The 18,154-nt window shown below is 48.1% G+C and overlaps 1 protein-coding gene across 2 annotated transcripts in view; it reads right to left on the reverse strand.

Moving 5' to 3' along the window:
* Positions 1 to 8,751: 8,751 nt before the first annotated feature.
* dmac2 (distal membrane arm assembly component 2) overlaps positions 8,752 to 18,154 on the reverse strand; it is a 29,817-nt gene continuing 20,414 nt past the window's right edge. For both annotated transcript variants that reach the window (XM_072269908.1, XM_072269909.1), the window contains exon 6: positions 8,752 to 9,265. In XM_072269908.1, coding sequence (XP_072126009.1) covers positions 9,064 to 9,265 — 202 coding nt within the window. In that variant the 3' untranslated portion in view covers positions 8,752 to 9,063. The remainder of the gene's footprint in view (positions 9,266 to 18,154) is intronic.

Consider the following 18,154-nt stretch of genomic DNA (forward strand, 5'->3'; position numbering starts at 1 on the left):
CACCTAGAAGCTTATTCCATCTTCTGCGTATATTCAAGTCTCTGGCTTTTGGTTTGCATCATTTCCATCTAGGGAAAACACCTGTGTCTCCAAGTAGCTGTCTGCACGCGACAGTGACCACACCATGGTACACTGTTTCGACCGCCGGGCTAAAGCACGTGAGGGCAGCCAGCAACCTCATACTCCGGTGAGTTAGGGACGTGCCAGGCCCGGCATGCAAAACCAGCTCCAGCAGACTGCGTGGGTGGGATCGACAGTGAGATCCAATGGCCAGGAGCTGGCTCAGGGAGTGACAGCAAGTTAGGATTTGACCGCACTCTATCTTCCCTGCAGCCCTGGTAACGAGAACAGGAAGGTACGGCACCAACCTGGTTTCCCACAATCTATTTACATATTAAAATGCAGCATCATTACGGCAACATTGCCCTTTCTGTCACCTGTTGTAAACTTGTATCTACAATGCTCCGTGGAGAGCGAAGGGCACGACGAGGCACAGGAGACGTCATGGTGGTGGTGGCCAGTGCTATTGTTCCACGAGTCTGTGGTGGCCAGTGCGATCATGTTTGCTGTTGTGTGCTCGGGCAGCAGGCTGAGGGTAGCAGACACCAACAGAATCAACAAACTCATTCGTAAGGCCAGTGATGTTGTGGGGATGAAACTGGACTCTCTGACGGTGGTGTCTGAAAAGAGGATGCTGTCCAAGTTGCATGCCATCTTGGACAATGTCTCCCATCCACTACATAATGTACTGGTTGGGCACAGGAGTACATTCAGCCAGAGACTCATTCCACCGAGATGCAACACAGAACATCATAGGAAGTCATTCCTGCCTGTGGCCATCAAACTTTACAACTCCTCCCTTGGAGGGTCAGACACCCTGAGCCAATAGGCTGGTCCTGGACTTATTTCATAATTTACTGGCATAATTTACATATTACTATTTAACTATTTACGGTTCTATTACTATTTATTATTAATTGAGCAACTGTAATGAAAACCAATTTCCCCCAGGATCAATAAAATATGAGTATGACTATGCATCCAAGACAGACCCCAGCCGTGATGAATACTTGCTCCACTGGTCCTGGCCTTCCGAGGTTGAGAGAGCAGAACTGCCCCAGGGCAACGGCTTTCCCACTTTGAAAACTCTCCCTCACGGATTCCCCGTCATCGTTGGACACAATGGACAACCACCACCACATAATGTGATCACATATTGTGGTCATTTCCACCCAAGGGTTTCTGAGGAAAGGAATGAGGAAAAAAAACAACGAAGAGGAAAGAGAAGTGGAGAGAAAAATAAAAAATTATACTTCTCTAGCATCTTTTTTAAACTTCAAGACATCCCAAAGCACTTTGTGGCTAATGGAGTACTTTCAAGGCATGAAATGGGGGATGGGGGAGGGGCTGTTGTTGCACAGCAAGATCCCATTATTAGTTACCAGTACTTCTATTTTTTTTTGTTTTCTTCCTGACAGAGATACTATCTGAGAAACTGATATTGACCCCTCCGAAAGGACCACAAAGTTGTCGTTGGGTTTGGAGGCTTGCGCGCCTCAGTGACCCGGAGGTCTATGTTGGGCTGGAGTCAGGGCTCTTGGCGGGGTCACCCATGCCAAACAGGTCAAAGGGTAGAGGCCAGACTAAGAGTGGTCCACTAGTCCTCCAGGTTCGGGGGTTCAGCTTAGGGCTAACAGCCCTGACTGGTCAAAAACAAAATTGTTACGGAAACAGCAATGAAGAACCCTTCTACATCTGAGTGTGACGGTATTCCTGAGACTCCACCCGGGACTTGCGTGACTGACAGTGGTGAAAACTGAGAGGAAGATACCAACGTGACAAAGGAAGCCCTGAACACTGCCAGAGATGGAGGACCTTCATTGCTGCCCGAAACGCTGTGACATAAGTAAGCAGTGATAATTGAACCGTTACTAATGAGAATTGCCCAAATACTGTAGTGGCCATGGGATATTTGACTTCACCGAAGTTCAGTAAAGCAACATTGAAATAGTGGGTACACGTTCAACTCTTCCACTCTGCACAGTGACATCTGTAACCTCTTTCTGGGTGCCAGGATTTGTCCAGTAATATTTTTAGCAACAAAAAAAAAACCATGAGCACTTCTTATAAAAATCACTAAATGGCTCCCTTCCCTTGCCAATTCCAGATGAAAATTTCCATATTTGTACTACTCTGAACTTCTCACTGTCAGATAGGGCTCCCCAACTCCCCAAGTGACAGAAGTACCGACCGTATTGGTACTCCTTGAAAACCACAATAAAATAATATGTTTTTAGAGATACAGCGTGGAATAGACGCTTCAAGATGCACTGCCTAGCAACCCCCAATTAACCCTAGCCTAACCACAGGAGAATTTGCAATGGCCAATTAAACTACTAACAGCTAATAAACACGAAAAGGTCTATAGAACTCTAGAGCAACACACACACAAAATGCTGGAGGAACTCAGCAGGCCAAGCACTGTCTATGGCAATGAATAAACAGTTGATGTTTTGGGACGAGACCCTTCCCGAGGACTGAGAAGGAAGGGGGAAGATGCCAGGATAAAAAGGTTGGGGTGGGGAGCGGGGGAGAGGACGGAGGCTAGCTGGAAAGTGATAGGTAAAGCCAGGCGGGTGGGAAAGGTCAAGGGCTAGAGAAGAAGGAATCTGAGAGGAGAGGCCACACTTGGAGTACTGTGTCCAGTTCTGGTCGCCTCACTATAGGAAGGATGTGGAAGCATTGGAAAGGGTACAGAGGAGATTTACCAGGATGCTGCCTGGTTTAGAGAGTATGCATTATGATCAGAGATTAAGAGAGCTAGGGCTTTACTCTTTGGAGAGAAGGAGGATGAGAGGAGACATGATAGAGGTATACAAGATAATAAGAGGAATAGATAGAGTGGATAGCCAGCGCCTCTTCCCCAGGGCACCACTGCTCAATACAAGAGGACATGGCTTTAAGGTAAGGGGTGGGAAGTCCAAGGGGGATATTAGAGGAAGGTTTTTTACTCAGAGAGTGGTTGGTGCGTGGAATGCACTGCCTGAGTCAGTGGTGGAGGCAGATACACTAGTGAAGTTTAAGAGACTACTAGACAGGTATATGGAGGAATTTAAGATGGAGGGTTATATGAGAGGCAGGGTTTGAGGGTTGGCACAACATTGTGGGCCAAAGGGCCTGTACTGTGCTGTACTATTCGATGTTCTATGTTCTATGAAAGTGGACCATAGGGAAAAAGTGAAGGATGAGGGGACCCAGGGAGAAGAGGTAAAAGGTCTTTGGACTATGGGAGGAAATCAGAGCACCCAGAGCCCTTCCTCTCGTTCACCATTCCCCATTCCTGTTTCTGTCTCTCCCCTTCTCTCCTTACCTGCCCATTACCTCCCTCTGGTGCTCCTCCCCCTTCCCTTTTTTCCATGGTCTTCTGCCCTCTCCTATCAGATTCCCCCTTCTCCAGCCCTTTATCTCTTTCACCAGTCAACTTCCCAGCTCTTTAACTCAACATCCTCCCCCTCTTCCGGTTTCACCGATCACCTAACACCTTATACTTCTACCTCTCCTCCACACGTGGCCAAGTGGTTACGGCTTTGGACTGGCGACCTAAAGGTCGTGAGTTCGAGCCCCAGCCGAGGCAACGTGTTGTGTCCTTGAGCAAGGCACTTAATCACACATTGCTCTGCGACGACACTGGAGCCAAGCTGTATGGGTCCTAATGCCCTTCCCTTGGACAACATCGGTGTCGTGGAGAGGGGAGACTTGCAGCATGGGCAACTGCCAGTCTTCCATACAACCTTGCCCAGGCCTGCGCCCTGGAGAGTGAAGACTTTCCAGGTGCAGATCCATGGTCTCGCAAGACTAACGGAGGCCTCCCCTCACCTTCTTACCCTGACATCCCATCTATCTTTCCAGTCCTGATGAAGGGTCACAGTCCGAAACGTCAACGGTTTACTCTTTTTCCATCGATGCTGCCGGGCCTGCTGAGTTCCTCCAGCATTTCGTGGTGTGTTGGTTTGGCAAACTTGCCTTCACCGGGCAGTGAGTACGGGAGATGGAGCCACATGCTGCCACTGCAAGAGTTGATGGCAAGCCCACGCTTTGAGAAGCGAATCATGAACACAAGAGATACTGCAAACGCTGAAAATCCAGAGCATACTTGCAAAATGTTGGAGGAACACAGCAGGTCAGGCGGGGAGGGGACTGCCTTTTGATCGTTGGTGAATAGCTCTATGGTCTGCTATTGGGAGCGGGAGACTGCCTTTTGATTGCTAGTGGGATCGCTCTGCAATTGGAGAGGGGAAGACTGCCTTTGACCGCTGGTGGGATCACTCTGAGCTCTATTGGAGAGAGGAGACTGCCTTTTGAACACCGGTGGGATGGCTCTGTGCTTTGCTGTTGGAGAGGGGAGAATGTTACTCAGGTTTCTGCATTTTGGATACGGACTTGGATTCTGGACTTACTTTCAGCCTTATAGATTTTTTATATTCTGTGTTTAACGCTGATCTTTCTCGGGGTTTTTTTGTGCGGGGCAGGGGGATTTGGGGGTCGATGCTCTTGGTCCGTTTTTGTTCTTTTTTAATGTGGGGAGGGGGGGATTTGGGGGTTGCCGATCGAGCTGCTGTTCTTTTCTTTCTGGCTATCCGGAGAAGAAGAATTTCAGAGTTGTATACATCGATAATAAATGGAGGGGAGAAAAGATGGCCACTCCGAAACGATATCGTATTTGTGAAGTAGGATGCCGTGCACAATCCTGATTTGATGGAGACAGCCGTGAGGAGCACGGAGGAACATCTGGAGAAACTTCTGAAATGCCTGCTTCGCTGCCACTGCTACTGTGCAATCCAGAATCTGTGGACGGGAAGGCCCCAAATCCTTGGCTTTGCCTATTGCCTGTTGCCGGGGCCGGGGTTGAAGCGCTCGGCAGAGATGATGCTCGGTGTCGGAGAGCTGGTCAGAGGCTCGAAGTTTTCGGACGGACTCGGAGTTGGGCTGTGGTCGGATGCTTCCAGGATGCTGAATCGGCAAGTTTGTGGCGCTGGAAGCTCATGGCAGGAAGAGTTTTCTTCCTTCAATCGTCTTCGTGAGATGATGGGACTTTCGAGAGACTTTGAGATTTTTTTTACCGTGCCCATGGTTTGTTCTTCATCAAATTACGATATTGCTTGCACTGTTATAATATGTATATGTTCTAATTATGTGGTTATTGTCAGTTTTTTTTTAGTCTTGGTTTGTCCTGTGTTTCTGTGATATCATTCTGGAGGAACATTGTATCATTTCTTAATGCATGCATTACTAAATGACAATAAAAGAGGACTGAGTGACCTTTGAACCTTTTTACAGTCGGTGGCTCACCAGGACTGGAAAGGGAGGGGGAGGAAGCAAGAATAAGAAGGTGAGGGAAGTGAAGGATGAAGTAAGAAGTCACAGTCTTGTGTGCAGTTCAGGTCACCTGGCGGTAGGAAGGATGCCATTTAAGCCAGAAGGAGTGCAGAAAAGAGTCACAAGAACGATCACTGGGACTGCAGGGCTGGCGACTGAGACTGTTTTCCCTTGAACAAAGAAAGCTGAAAAGTGACCTTATCAATATGCCTAAAACAAGAACACACAGATTTAAAAGGGAACTCCTTCACACAAAGGGTGCAGGGAATATGGAACAAGATGTCAGAGGAAGTTGTAGAGGTGGATGTGTCGAAAAGACTTTTGGACAGGTACATGGATAGGAGAATGTTTAGATGGTGGTGGGGGGGCGGTGGTTGGAATCAATACCATTAAGCAAGGGGTCCAAGGACCCCAGGTTGACAACCCCTGGTTTAGAGGGATATAGGCCCAAATGCAGACAAGTGGGATCAGCTTAGGTCGACATTTTGGTCAGTTGGGCTGAATGGCCTGTGTTCGTGCTGTGTGACTCTGTCACTCTGCATGCCGCTATTGACTCAAATAACAGTAACACGAGATGGGTGAAGCCACCTACTCCTCAGGGTATTAATTACTGGACCTTCTCACCGTGGGAACGTTTTCATCAGAGAGTGGGAGGAGCTAAAGATGGCACCAGTGGGCTTTGCAGACCCTGGTGACGACTTCCAGTTTGTCCACAAAACAGTTTAATCTTCTCTTCTTGCGTGTCTTTTCTTCCTTTTCAAAGAGGCTGCAGGCCTGTCGGTGTCCGTGATCTACAGCTGCAGCTCAAACTATGGTTCTTCACGGGCAGGGTGGGTTCTCACTTTTGGGCTCGCTGTGCGGCCTGGAAGACGTGTGCCTTCAGGGTGCGGCCTCATGGACGACCCGGTCCCTCACCGAAGTTGCCAGCTGAAGTATCATGAGAGATTGAAGCATCCAGGCAGCAGGTGGTGTGCGTTGCTGTCGGAAGAAGGGCCCCTAGGGACCCTTTCTGAATTACTTTCATAATCTTTGAATGGTTATTCAAGTATGGATCTGAGTCATTATTATTATAAAATCATATGGTAAGGTATTTTTCTTTTTTCTTCTTTTTTTTTACCAACCAGCTCATTTTGGTAGTGGGGATAGATTTTTTAAATAAAATACAATTATTTTATTTTATTTCATTTCATAGTTCAATCTTTTTTTCTACATGATTGATTTGTAATACGGGATACTGTGATTTAAGTGTAACGTAATTTGTATTATTTACTTGTATCCTTATGAATTTTGTATTTGTATTCATGCAATTTATATAATATCAATAAAAATATTGAAAAAGGAAGAAGGGGCCCCTGTACTCGGTCGATCTCTCCCTCACTCAACGATGAATGAGAGTCTGTTGCTCGATTCGGGGGAACCCAACCAAGCAATGCGGCAGATTCTACCATCGAAACGGCAAGCTGCTGGTCTCCCTTGCTGTCGCTGCAGAAGCGATACCTCTCTCCCTCGCTAGTGAGAGAGAGCCTGTCTGAGGTGTCCAAGTGTTGGGATGGACAGTAGGTTTTTGATGGACTCTAGATCATGGTCTCTTTGGGGGGGGAGTCTTTGCTACTGCTGGCATTGTGGGTGGGAGGGTTGGGGCTTTTGCTGGAGCAAGTGGGGGGGTTGGGGAAGGGGGGGTTAATGCTTTTGCTGCTGCTTGTTTGGGGGGGCTTTGGGGTTCTAACGTTTGCTGTCATTCATTCTTTGGGTTTTTCCTGTTCCGTGGATGTCTGTGGAGAACAAGAATTTCAGGTTGTATACTGTATACATTCTCTGATATTAAATGGAATCATAAGGACTGCTCAGCGATTCTCATGACCAGCTTCTTGAGGGCAATCAGGGTTGGCCGATAAACGCTGGCTCTGTCACGCTCTGAGAATGAACACTGAAAAGTACTCTTTGCAGACACTCACCACGACGACACCACCAGTCAAATCCTACTGACGAGAAGAACGCATGGGCGGCTACTGCAGCAATCAGGGTTTAATTACCCCTGCAAGGAACAGCCTCTCTACTCTCTGTATACCCATGACTGTGTCGTCACTCACAGCTCCATTCTGCTAATTAAATTTGCTGATGAAACTACATTGATCAGCCTTCTCTCAAATAATAATGAGGCAGCCTACAGAGAAGTCATCACTCTGACACAGTGGTGTCAAGAAAACAACCTCTCCCTCAATGTTGCAAAAACAAATGAGCTGGTTGTGGATTACAGGAGGAATGGAGACAGGCTAACCCCCATAAACATCAAAAGATGGGGTTGAGAGGATGAACAGCTTTAAGTTCCTCAGCATACACATCACCGAGGATCTCACATGGTCTGTCCATACCGAATGTGTGGTGAAAACAGCACAACAGTGCCTCCTTGACCTCAGACAGTTGAAGAAGTTTGTCATGAGTCCCAAATCCTAAGGACTTTCTACAGGGGCACAATTGAGAGCATCCTGACTGGCTGCATCACTGCCTGGTATGGGACCTGTACCTCCCTCAATCGCAGGGCACTGCAGAGAGTGGTGTGGACAGCCCAGCGCATCTGTAGACGTGAACTTCCCACTACTCAGGACAGGTGCGTGAAAAGGGCCCGAAGGATCATTGGGGACCCGAGTCACCCCAACCACAAACTGTTCCAGCTGCTACCATCCGGGAAACGGTACCGCAGCATAAAAGCCAGGACCAACAGGCTCCGGGACAGCGTCTTCCACCAGGCCGTCAGACTGATTAATTCACGCTGATACAATTGTATTTCTATGTTATATTGACTGTCCTGTTGTACATACCATTTATTACAAATTACTATAAATTGCACATTGCACATTTAGACGGAGACGTAACGTAAAGATTTTTACTCATGTATATGAAGGATGTAAGAAATAAAGTCAATTCAATTCAATTCGTCCCCTCTGCCATCCGATTCCTAAATGAACATTGAACCCGTGAACACCACCTCACTACTTTTTTATATTTATTTTTGCACTACTTATTTAATTTAATGATATTATATATTTACAGCAGTTCAGGATTTTTTCCTATCATTATTTATTCGATTGTACTGTTGCCGCAAAGACCACAAATTTCATGACACTCTGCCTGCGGTATTAAACCTGAGTCCGATTCTGAGTTTGTACGCCGTCCCCGTGACCGCATGGGTTTCCTCCGGGTGCTCCTGTTTCCTCCCACAGCCCAAAGATGTACGGTTAGGGTTGGGGTTAGTGAGTTGTGGGCACGCTACGTTGGCGCCCTCCAGCACGATCCTTAGACTGTGTTGGTCATTGACGCAGAACGATGCACTTCACTGTTTCAATGTGCAGGTGACAAATAAAGCTAATCTTTAAGAAAATTTTAAACTTTAATAAATAACTTTCGATATCTGAAACGAGTGATTGGACTTAAACTGAGGCAAAAGCAAAATTAGGGAAGAAATTGATTAAGTTAAGATTGATTAAGGTCAGCACTACAATAAGTTCTTCTGTGATTAAAGGCTGGAGCACAGATTTGAGGTTAATTCAGTTAAAAGAACAAAGTTACCACTGACTGATCCTGCTCTGCCCTCTGGTGGCTGGTTTGAGAATAGGCTGATGGTGCTGGGGAACAGACCAGGGAGACGTTGAAACCTCTGCAAGATGTGTGAAGTCCGTTGGGTGTCGGTCAAAAAAGGTCGCTCCAACCCTTTTGCTTGTTGAAACACGGAGTGGGACTGTTCTGTTTGGGAAGGGGCTGTGGTAACAATCCGTCTTCGTACTCGATCCCCACAATTACACACTGCGGGAGGCTCTCCTCCAGCAGGATCCTCACCAGTCCTCGGTTGTTCACGGAGGGAAGGTCCGACAGGTCCAGGCGCTTGAGGTTCCTGTGCAGAACAGACAACAGTCAAAGAGGACAAAGGAAGGGACCTAAAGCAGGAGACTCAGCGCGGCTATTTTAAAGTGCAGACCTGTAAGATAAAATATTGGCATGGAGAGTACTCGGACTGGTTGCATCACTATCTGATGTGGAAGCACCAATGCACAGGGTCGGAGAAAGGTACAGACGGTTGTAGACTTGGCCAGCTCCATCACACGCACAAGCCTCCCCACCATTGAGGACATCTTCCCAGAAGGTGGCATCCATCATAAAGGACCCTTCGGCCAGAGGGTGGTGAATCTGTGGAATTTATTGCCACGGACGGCCGTGGAGGCCAATTCATTGGGTATGCTTAAAGCAGAGGTCGATGGGTTCTTGGTTAGTTAAGGTGTTTGTGTTAGAGTTAAAGGTCGTCAGTTCGAGCCTTGGCCAAGGCAGCGTGTCATGTCCTTGAGCAGGGCACTTAATCACACATTGCTCTGTGACAACACTGGTGCCAAGCTGTATGGGTCCTAGTGCCCTTCCCTTGGACAACATCGATGTCGTGGAGAGGGGAGACTTGCAGCATGGGCAGCTGCCAGTCTTCCATACAACCTTGCCCGGGCCTGCGCCCTGGAGAGTGAAGACTTTCCAGGCACAGATCCATGGTCTCGCAAGACTAACGGATGCCTTATTAGGGTGTCAGAGATTACAGGGAGAAGGCAGGAGAATGGGCGTTGAGAGAGATAATAGATCAGCCATGGAGAGGATTGGCCCAACTCTGGTCCTACGCCTTCTGCTTTTACAGACTTAGTTCCGATGCTGTTTATTCCTCAAACCTTTGATGGGAGCAGTTAGACCACAGCTGGAGAGCTGCCAGCGGTCCTGATCACCACCTTACAGGTAAGACGTGATTAGATTGGAGAGGATGCAGTGGAGATTGACAAGTGTGCGACCAGGTTTGGAAAACTGAATTTTATGAGGAAAAACTGGAGAGATATAAACTTGGCCAGCTCCATCATGGGTATTAGCCTCCCTACTGTCGGGGACACCTTCAAAACACAATGCTTCAAACAGCTGACATCCATCATAAAGGACTCCCACCACGCAGGAGATGCCCTCTTCTCATTACTACCATCAGAGAAGAGGCACAGGACCTGAAGACCCACGCTCAACATCTTTGGCACTGCTTCTTCCCCTCTGCCATCAGATTACTGATCAGTCATGAATCCATAAATACCATCTCACTATTTTGGCTCACACCTCACTATTTTCCTCACCTTTTGCACTAATTATTATCTTTCAGATTTTTTATTGTAATTCTAATCATAATTTTGTTACAAAATTGAAGGGTATAGATGGGGTAACAGCAAGGAGGTTTTTTCCCACTGGGTTTGGGTGAGACTTGAACTCGAGGTCATGGGTTAAGGGTGAAAGGTGAAATATTTAAGGGGAACATGAGGGGGAACGCCTTCCCTCAGAGGGTGGAACGAGCTGCCAGCAGGAGGAGTGGATGTGGGTTCGATTTCAACATTGACGGGAGGTACATGGGTGGGAATGGTCACCATTTCACAGGTAAGTTGTGATTATATTGAGTGTGGGCACGTGGCCAAGTGGTTAAGGCATTGGACTAGCGACCTGAAGGTCGTGAGTTCGAGCCCCAGCCGAGGGAACGTGTTGTGTCCTTGAGCAAGGCACTTAATCACACATTGCTCTGCGACGACACCGTAATGCCCTTCCCTTGGACAACATTGGTGTCGTGGAGAGGGGAGACTTGCAGCATGGGCCACTGCTGGTCTTCCATACAACCTTGCCCAGGCCTGTGCCCTGGAGAGTAAAGACTTTCCAGGCACAGATCCAGGGTCTCGCAAGATTAACGGATGCCTTTATATTGGAGAGGGTGCAGTGGAGATTGACAAAGATGCTGCCAGGTTTGGAGGGAAAAACTGAAGAGCTGAAAACTTAGCCAGCTCCATTTCTTGGGCACCAGCCCCTCCATCATTGACGGCACCTTCAGAACGCAATGGCACAAACAGCTGATATCCATCATTCAGCCATGACCCAGGACATGCCTGCTTCTTGTTACTACCATCAGACAGGAGGCACAGATGCAAAATTCAGGATTGTTTAATGTCATTTCCTGCAGCACGGGTCTAAAGGAGAATGAAGTAATTGTTGCTCTGGATCCAATGCAGCATAAAAATAAACACAAAAAGACAAAGTACACAATAATAATAATAGAAGTGGTGACATCCGTTAGTCTCGCGAGACCATGGATCTGCGCCTTGAAAGTCTTGTGTTGGTAGAGCAGCATCTGTTGTGGCTGTACAGTCCCACACGGGAGTGACAGTCTCGGCTGCAGCAACTGCACTTGAAGGTGCTGTCCTCCGGTGTTGTCTTGGTGCTGTTTTTCCGACGAGTGCGGAAATAATAAAACACAACAATAATAATAATACAGCACAACAAATATAAATACATAAGATAGCTTCTATACATAGCTGTCTGTCAGTAAAGTGATGCTGGGCTGCACATAAGGTGACTGACGGTGGTGGTGGAGTTAGAGAGAGGAGGTGTTGATCAGCCTTACTGCTTGGGGGAAGTACTGTCAATGTTTTTGAGTCTGGTGGTCCTGGAGTGGATGTTACGTAGCCTCCTCCCCATGACGTTACTGGCCCTTTTCCAACACCTTTCAATATATATATATGTGTCCTTGAAGGTGGGTAGGCTGGTACCGGTGATGTTTTGGGCAGTTTTGACTACCGGTCGTAGGCCCTTCCTGCCCGCCACAGCGCAGTTTCCACGCCGAGCAGCCATGCAGCTTGTTAGGATGCTCTCTGCTGCATATCTCCAGAGTGATGCGAGCTTGCTTGTACAAAGTTGAGCTCTCGTCAGCTTCCTCAGAAAGCAGAAGTGCTGGTGAGCTTTCTTGGCCGTGTAGGATGTGCCTGGGAACATGAAAGGTTGCGTGTGATTTACACTCCCAGGGGTTTGAAACTGCTCGTAGCTGTGCCCCCTCTGCAAAGTGGGGGGCGGTGTGACTACTGCAAGTCCTCCTGAAGTCAATAACCATCTCCTTTGTCTCCTTGACAATGAGGAAGAGGTCATGTGCCTGGCGCCAGGACCAGAGCCCTTCCGCCTCCTCCCTGTAGGCCGTCCATCGTTGGTGGTGATCAGCCCCACCACTGTCGCATCGCCAGTGAACTCGATGATCTGATTACTCAGCTGTTTGGTAGAGTGTTCTCCTTCTTCGGTTGTCCATCGAAATCCGATGACGACATCCACTCCTTTAACGGTGAGCTCTTTGATGACGATACAGTCCTATCCTGGACCCACAAGCTCTATTGCAGGTGGGACATGTATATGTGGTAGTGGTGACAACCGTGGCTGCATTTCTCCTGGCTCTCTTCTGCTGTCTTCTGGTTGTTCTTTCCATCTCCAGAATACGAACCCCGTCCCTACACAGCTGTCGCCACGTGGAACGGTCAGCAGCAACATCCTCCAGGTCCTCGGGTCTGATCTTGCACTTCCTTAAAGCATTCTTCATCTGACCCTTATAGCGCTTCTTCGGCCCTCCAGCTGAGCGTCGACCATGATGTAGCTGGCCGTATAACACTCTGCGGGGTAGCCGACACGGGGGCATCCTGGGAATTACCTGGCGTGAGCGGGTGCCTCACACTAAGATACTTGTAAAGACCAACTGCAGGAGTATCGAGGCCGTGATCACCCAGCGTCAGCTGCAGTGGCTGGGGCACGTGATAAGGATGCGCCCCATGTCGGCAGAGTGTACAGCAGTGGGCTCAGCACCGGTGTCGAGGAGCGGCTGTGTGTCCTGACTACGTGAGGTCTATTCAACCCAGCCGAACACCAACAGTAGTATAAGACCAAGGATTAGGAGCTCGTTCACGAAACAGGGGGCTGAAGACGCACACTGTGCTTTCTATGTCCTCCACTGTCAGATTTCCAAACGGACAATGAACCAACCCATCAACATGATTTCTGCTCTCTTTTTGAACTATTTATTTAGTCTAATTATGTGTATATATATATTTCTTATTGTAATTTATGGTACTAATATGCTGCTAACAAAAAATTCCAAGATATTAAACCTGATTTTGAGGTCAGATTATTTTCCTTCAAACAAACAAGGACGGGGAGGTTACGTAAATTACGTGAGGTCTAGATCGCGGTAAAATGCCGGAGCCTACGGAGGCAGCCGCCTCTCAGGAGCCAACCAAAGGTGTTTTTTTTCCTTTGTTAAGAGTGTGTTTTTTTTATTGTAAGACTATACTGGACTCCAAGAATTTCGGGTACGGCCGGTCTACTGCATCAGTGAGCTGGTCGTTGATCAAAGTAGCTGATGAAGGAGCCGGTCGGCAGGTTGGAGAGGGAGGAGGGGGAGCTGACCTGGGTGCAGACCGCGTTGCCGCCCGCTACTCGAAGGCATTGAGGTTGGCGCGCGACGGTGGCGGGCAGTGTAACCGTGGGTGACTGCCGTGGACGCTTCACCTGCGATCGCAAGGACCCGATTGGACATTGACAATGTGAGATGCTGCAGGCCTGTTTATCTCGGCGAGGGAGCTGTGCTGCCTCGGTTGAGGCGAGGACATGACGTCAAGCTGTGGGCTTGCCTGCTGCTGCATTCCAGGTGAGGAGATGTAGTAGCATGGCGTCAATGTCTAACTGAGGCCTGGCCGTTCCTGTTGGTGCTGCCCTCCAGTGTTCGATCAGTGGAATGACAGGCTAGATTGCTGGGAGTTGTACCATCAATTTGCGGGACATGTCACTCAGGGTCTTGGGCTATATATGACTATTTTGCATGACTACGTTTTTATTGCTCGCTATTTTTTAATGTACTGTGTATGTTTTGCACCCTGGCCCCACAGGAACGCTGTTTCATTTGGCTGTATCCATAGTTGGTTGACTGATAATTAAACTGGATTTGATTTGATTTTTATATCCTAGGTAAAAGAGACCCATCTCCTGGAGCAAACAGGTCGAAGGCCAGCAGTAGTAGAAGGATTAGAGGAGAGATAGGAAAAGATGTTTTACTCACCCGGAGGGCAGTGGGGATTGAAAGTCATTGCCTGACAGGGATGGAGAGACAGAATCCCCCCATTACATTCACAAAACATCTGGACATGTCCTTGAACATCTGTGACCTTGTGCTGGAAGGTGGACTTAGGCTCTGCAACTCTTATGTTTGACCAGCACAGATACAGCGGCTGCTTTCTGATTTTACTCTGCCTAGCTAAAATTGAGTGTGCAAACCCCACAGAGGCGCACCCAACACCAGGATTGAACTTGGGCCGCTAGAGCTCTGAGGTGGAAGATCTACCAGCAAGCATGAGGTTTCTTCTGACTGGGGCAACCATACCCCAGAGTCATAGTCTCAGAGCACGAGATCCATCATTCAGGACAGACTGGAGAAGATATTTCTTCTCCAACAGCATGGGTTCCCAACCTTTTTTACGTCATAGAGCCTTACCATTAACAAGGGGTCCTTGGACCACAGGTTCAGAACCCCCAGCCTAAGGGATGGTGAATCTTTGCCCAAATGGATTGTGGAGGCTCAGTGAGTATATAAGTGAGTGAATAGGCTTTCTCCATTGAGAGTGGGGGAGATTCAAACAAGAGGACGTGAGTTGAGAGTTAAAGGGCAAAAGTTTAGGGGTAACATGAGGGGGAACTTCTTTACTCAGAGAGTGGAACGAGCTTCCAGCAGAAGTGGTTGAGGCAGGTTCGATGTTATCATTTAAAGTTAAATTGGATAGATATATAGACAGGAAGAGAATGGAGGGTTATGGACCGAGTGCAGGTCGGTGAGACTAGGTGAGAGTAAGAGTTCGGCACAGACTAGAAGGGCCGACATGGCCTGTTTCCGTGCTGTAATTGTTATATGGCTATATATTCATGACAGAGATGATTAGAATTTTAGATAGAAGGAAATAAAGAGCGAAGATGGACCTTTGAAAGACTGGGAGATAAAATACTTCGGAGCTAATGATGGACTCTTAAGACTGTGTGGTATGGGAAATGGATCAGCTCTATTGCGCAGAGGGACCTCCGAGAGGACCACAACCTGTCGTAGGGTTTGGAGGCTTCTGTGCCTCAGTGATCCGGACAGCTACGTTGGCTGGAGTCAGGGCCTTGTGCTTTGGCTCTTGGTAGGGTCACCCATGACAGACAGGTGAAAGAGTAGAGTGGTCCACTGGTCCTCCAGGTTCGGGGGTTCAGCTCAGGGCCAACAACCCTGACTAGTCAAACAGAATAGCTACAGAATCAGCAATGAAGAATCCTTCTGCATCTGAGTGCGACGGCAGTCCTCAGTCCCTGCATGACTGACAGAAGTGAGAACTGAGGGGAAGCTACTGACATGATGAAGGAAGCCGTGAACAGAGATGCAGGACGTTCATTGCTGCCCCAAACGCCAGCGGCGTTACAGGCAAAAGAGGGAGTGTGCAGCAGATGATCCCATAAGCAGGAAAGACTAGCCCCACCATGGGCATTAGTCCCCCTCTACCAAGGACATCTTCAAGAGGCAGTGGCTCCCATCCTTAAGAACCCTCACCGTCCAGGTGCTTTAGGAACAGCTTCTTCCTGCACCATTATATTTCTGAATGGTCCATGAACACGACGTCACTATTTTGCTCGCTCTTGTGTCAAGGATGCAAAGAGGACATTGGAATTCATTGCCACAAAGAGCTGTGGGAGCCAGGTCACTGGGTATATTTAAAGTGGAGCTTGATAGGTTCTTGATTAGTTACGGGGAGAAGGGTTGAGAGGGATAATAAATCAGCCATGATTAAGTGGCAGAGCAGATTTGACAGGCTGAATGGGTTAATTCTACTCCTACGTTTTATGATCATATATTTTCTGTTGCAACATTATTTCTAAAGTACTGCACTGCACTGCGGCTGCAGCACAACAAACTTCACGATATGTCAATGACATTATTTATTTCGTTGTTCCCGCCCCGCATGGGGTATCAGGTGGCAAGCTTGGTTTTTTTTATGTTTTTTTTTATGAGGCCGAGTTGCTGTCTCGACACTCAACCCAACACGGATGGAAAGCGTCTAAGGAGCCCAGTTGGATTCGAACCCGGGACCATCCGCCTCGAAGTCCAGTGCACCACCGGCCGGCTTTCGATGATTCTGATTTCGATTCATTGGCTGAAGACAAAGAGGATAATTTCCTAGACTCTGAAAGAGAGTCACAGGAACCTTTGTAACCTGCTAAATATGCCGTCTTGCTGATGGAACCACGGGTTCAATATTTCATCAGCAGGATTGCAGCTCCTCAGTGTTACCCCTGGGATCAGTCTGCATTGGATACTGGAAACGCACGAGACCGGATATGCTGGAAATCTGGAGCAACACACCATGGAGCTGGAAAAACCTAGTGTAAGGGTTTCTTCTTTCACGTTACTGCTAAGGTGCCGACATGGGGGGAGGGGGGCATCCTTATCATGTGCCCCAGCCACTGCAGCTGACGCTGGGTGATCATGACAAAACGGGCAGCACGGAAACGCTCAGCACAACACTTAACAGCGCCAGCGACCTGGGTTCGATTCCCGTCGCTGTCTGAGAGGAGTGTGCACGTTGTCCCCGTGACCACGTGGGTTTCCTCCGGGTGCTCTGGTTTCTTCCCACAGTCTGAAGGCGTACGGGTTAGTAGGTTAATCGGTCACACGGGTGTAACTGGGCGGGCGGGTGGGCTCTTTGGGCCGGGAGGGCCTGTGATCTTGCGGTACAGGACTGCGCAAAAATATGTGGCACATAGGCATAGCTGGAGTGTCTAAGACTTTTACACAATACCATATTTTGTCAACGTGGAGCGGACAGCAAGTTTGTAAGTCTACGGATTTTGGGAATGGCAAGGTTGGAGCGCCAAGGGAGAGATGTGAAACAGGTGGCAGAGAAGGCGTGCCGGGGGGGGGGGGCAGGGGTTGGTGTGGGTGCAGATACACCCAGCCCTGAGACACCAGGCAGGGTCACTTGATTCCAAATAATTGTCTTATTGATCATTACAGAATGTCTCTCTGGTGCTTCCCTCTCCCTTCCCCTTTTCCCAACCATGATTCCCCTCTCCCTGTCCCCTTCCCACTCTCAGCCCACAATAGAGACCCAGATCAGAATCAGGTTTATCAGCATTCACATATGTCATGAAATTTGTTTTTTTTTTGCGGTAGCAGTACAGTGCAATATATAAAGTTACTGCAGTATTGTGCAAATATCCTGGGCACTAGCTATATATATCTATCTGACATATATCTCAAAGACTTTTGCACAGTACTATATCTCTTTAAAAAATTTACTATTTTATATTTTACGGCACCACTGCAGCATAGCGGTCAGCGCGACACTATTACAGCTTGGGGTGCCAGGGTTCGGAGCTCAATCCTGAAGTCATCTGCAAGGAGCGTCTGTATGTTCTCCCTATGGAATGCAAGGGTTTCCTCCGGGTGCTCCAGTTTCCTCACACAGTCCAAATACGTGCCAGTTAGTGGGTTAACTGGTCGTTGCAAAAAACGTCCCAAGATCAGACTAGGGTTCAAATCGGGAGGTTGCTGGGTGCCGCAGCTCTTTGGGCTACGAGGGCCTACTCCGCACTGTATCTCAATAAATAAAATTCCGCAGGAAATCAGCAGGTCAGGCAGCAACCACGGAAGGGAATAAATGAAAACTATCACACAGGAGTACTCTGCACTATGACGAGACCTGATAGAAGTTTATCAAACTATGAGAGGCACAGATGGGTAAATGGTCATAATCTTTTCTTCCCCCCAGAGAAGGAATGTCAAATTGTAGAGGATTTGTTTAAAGGTAAAAGGGGGAGAATTTTAAGGGAGATTTTACGGGACAAGTTCTTTTAGACAGAGTGAGAAAAGACATCTGTGGATGTCCGGCTGTCCCAGGAT

The sequence above is a fragment of the Mobula birostris genome, chromosome 10 (assembly GCF_030028105.1).
Source record: "Mobula birostris isolate sMobBir1 chromosome 10, sMobBir1.hap1, whole genome shotgun sequence".
Classification (NCBI taxonomy): Eukaryota; Metazoa; Chordata; class Chondrichthyes; order Myliobatiformes; family Myliobatidae; genus Mobula; species Mobula birostris.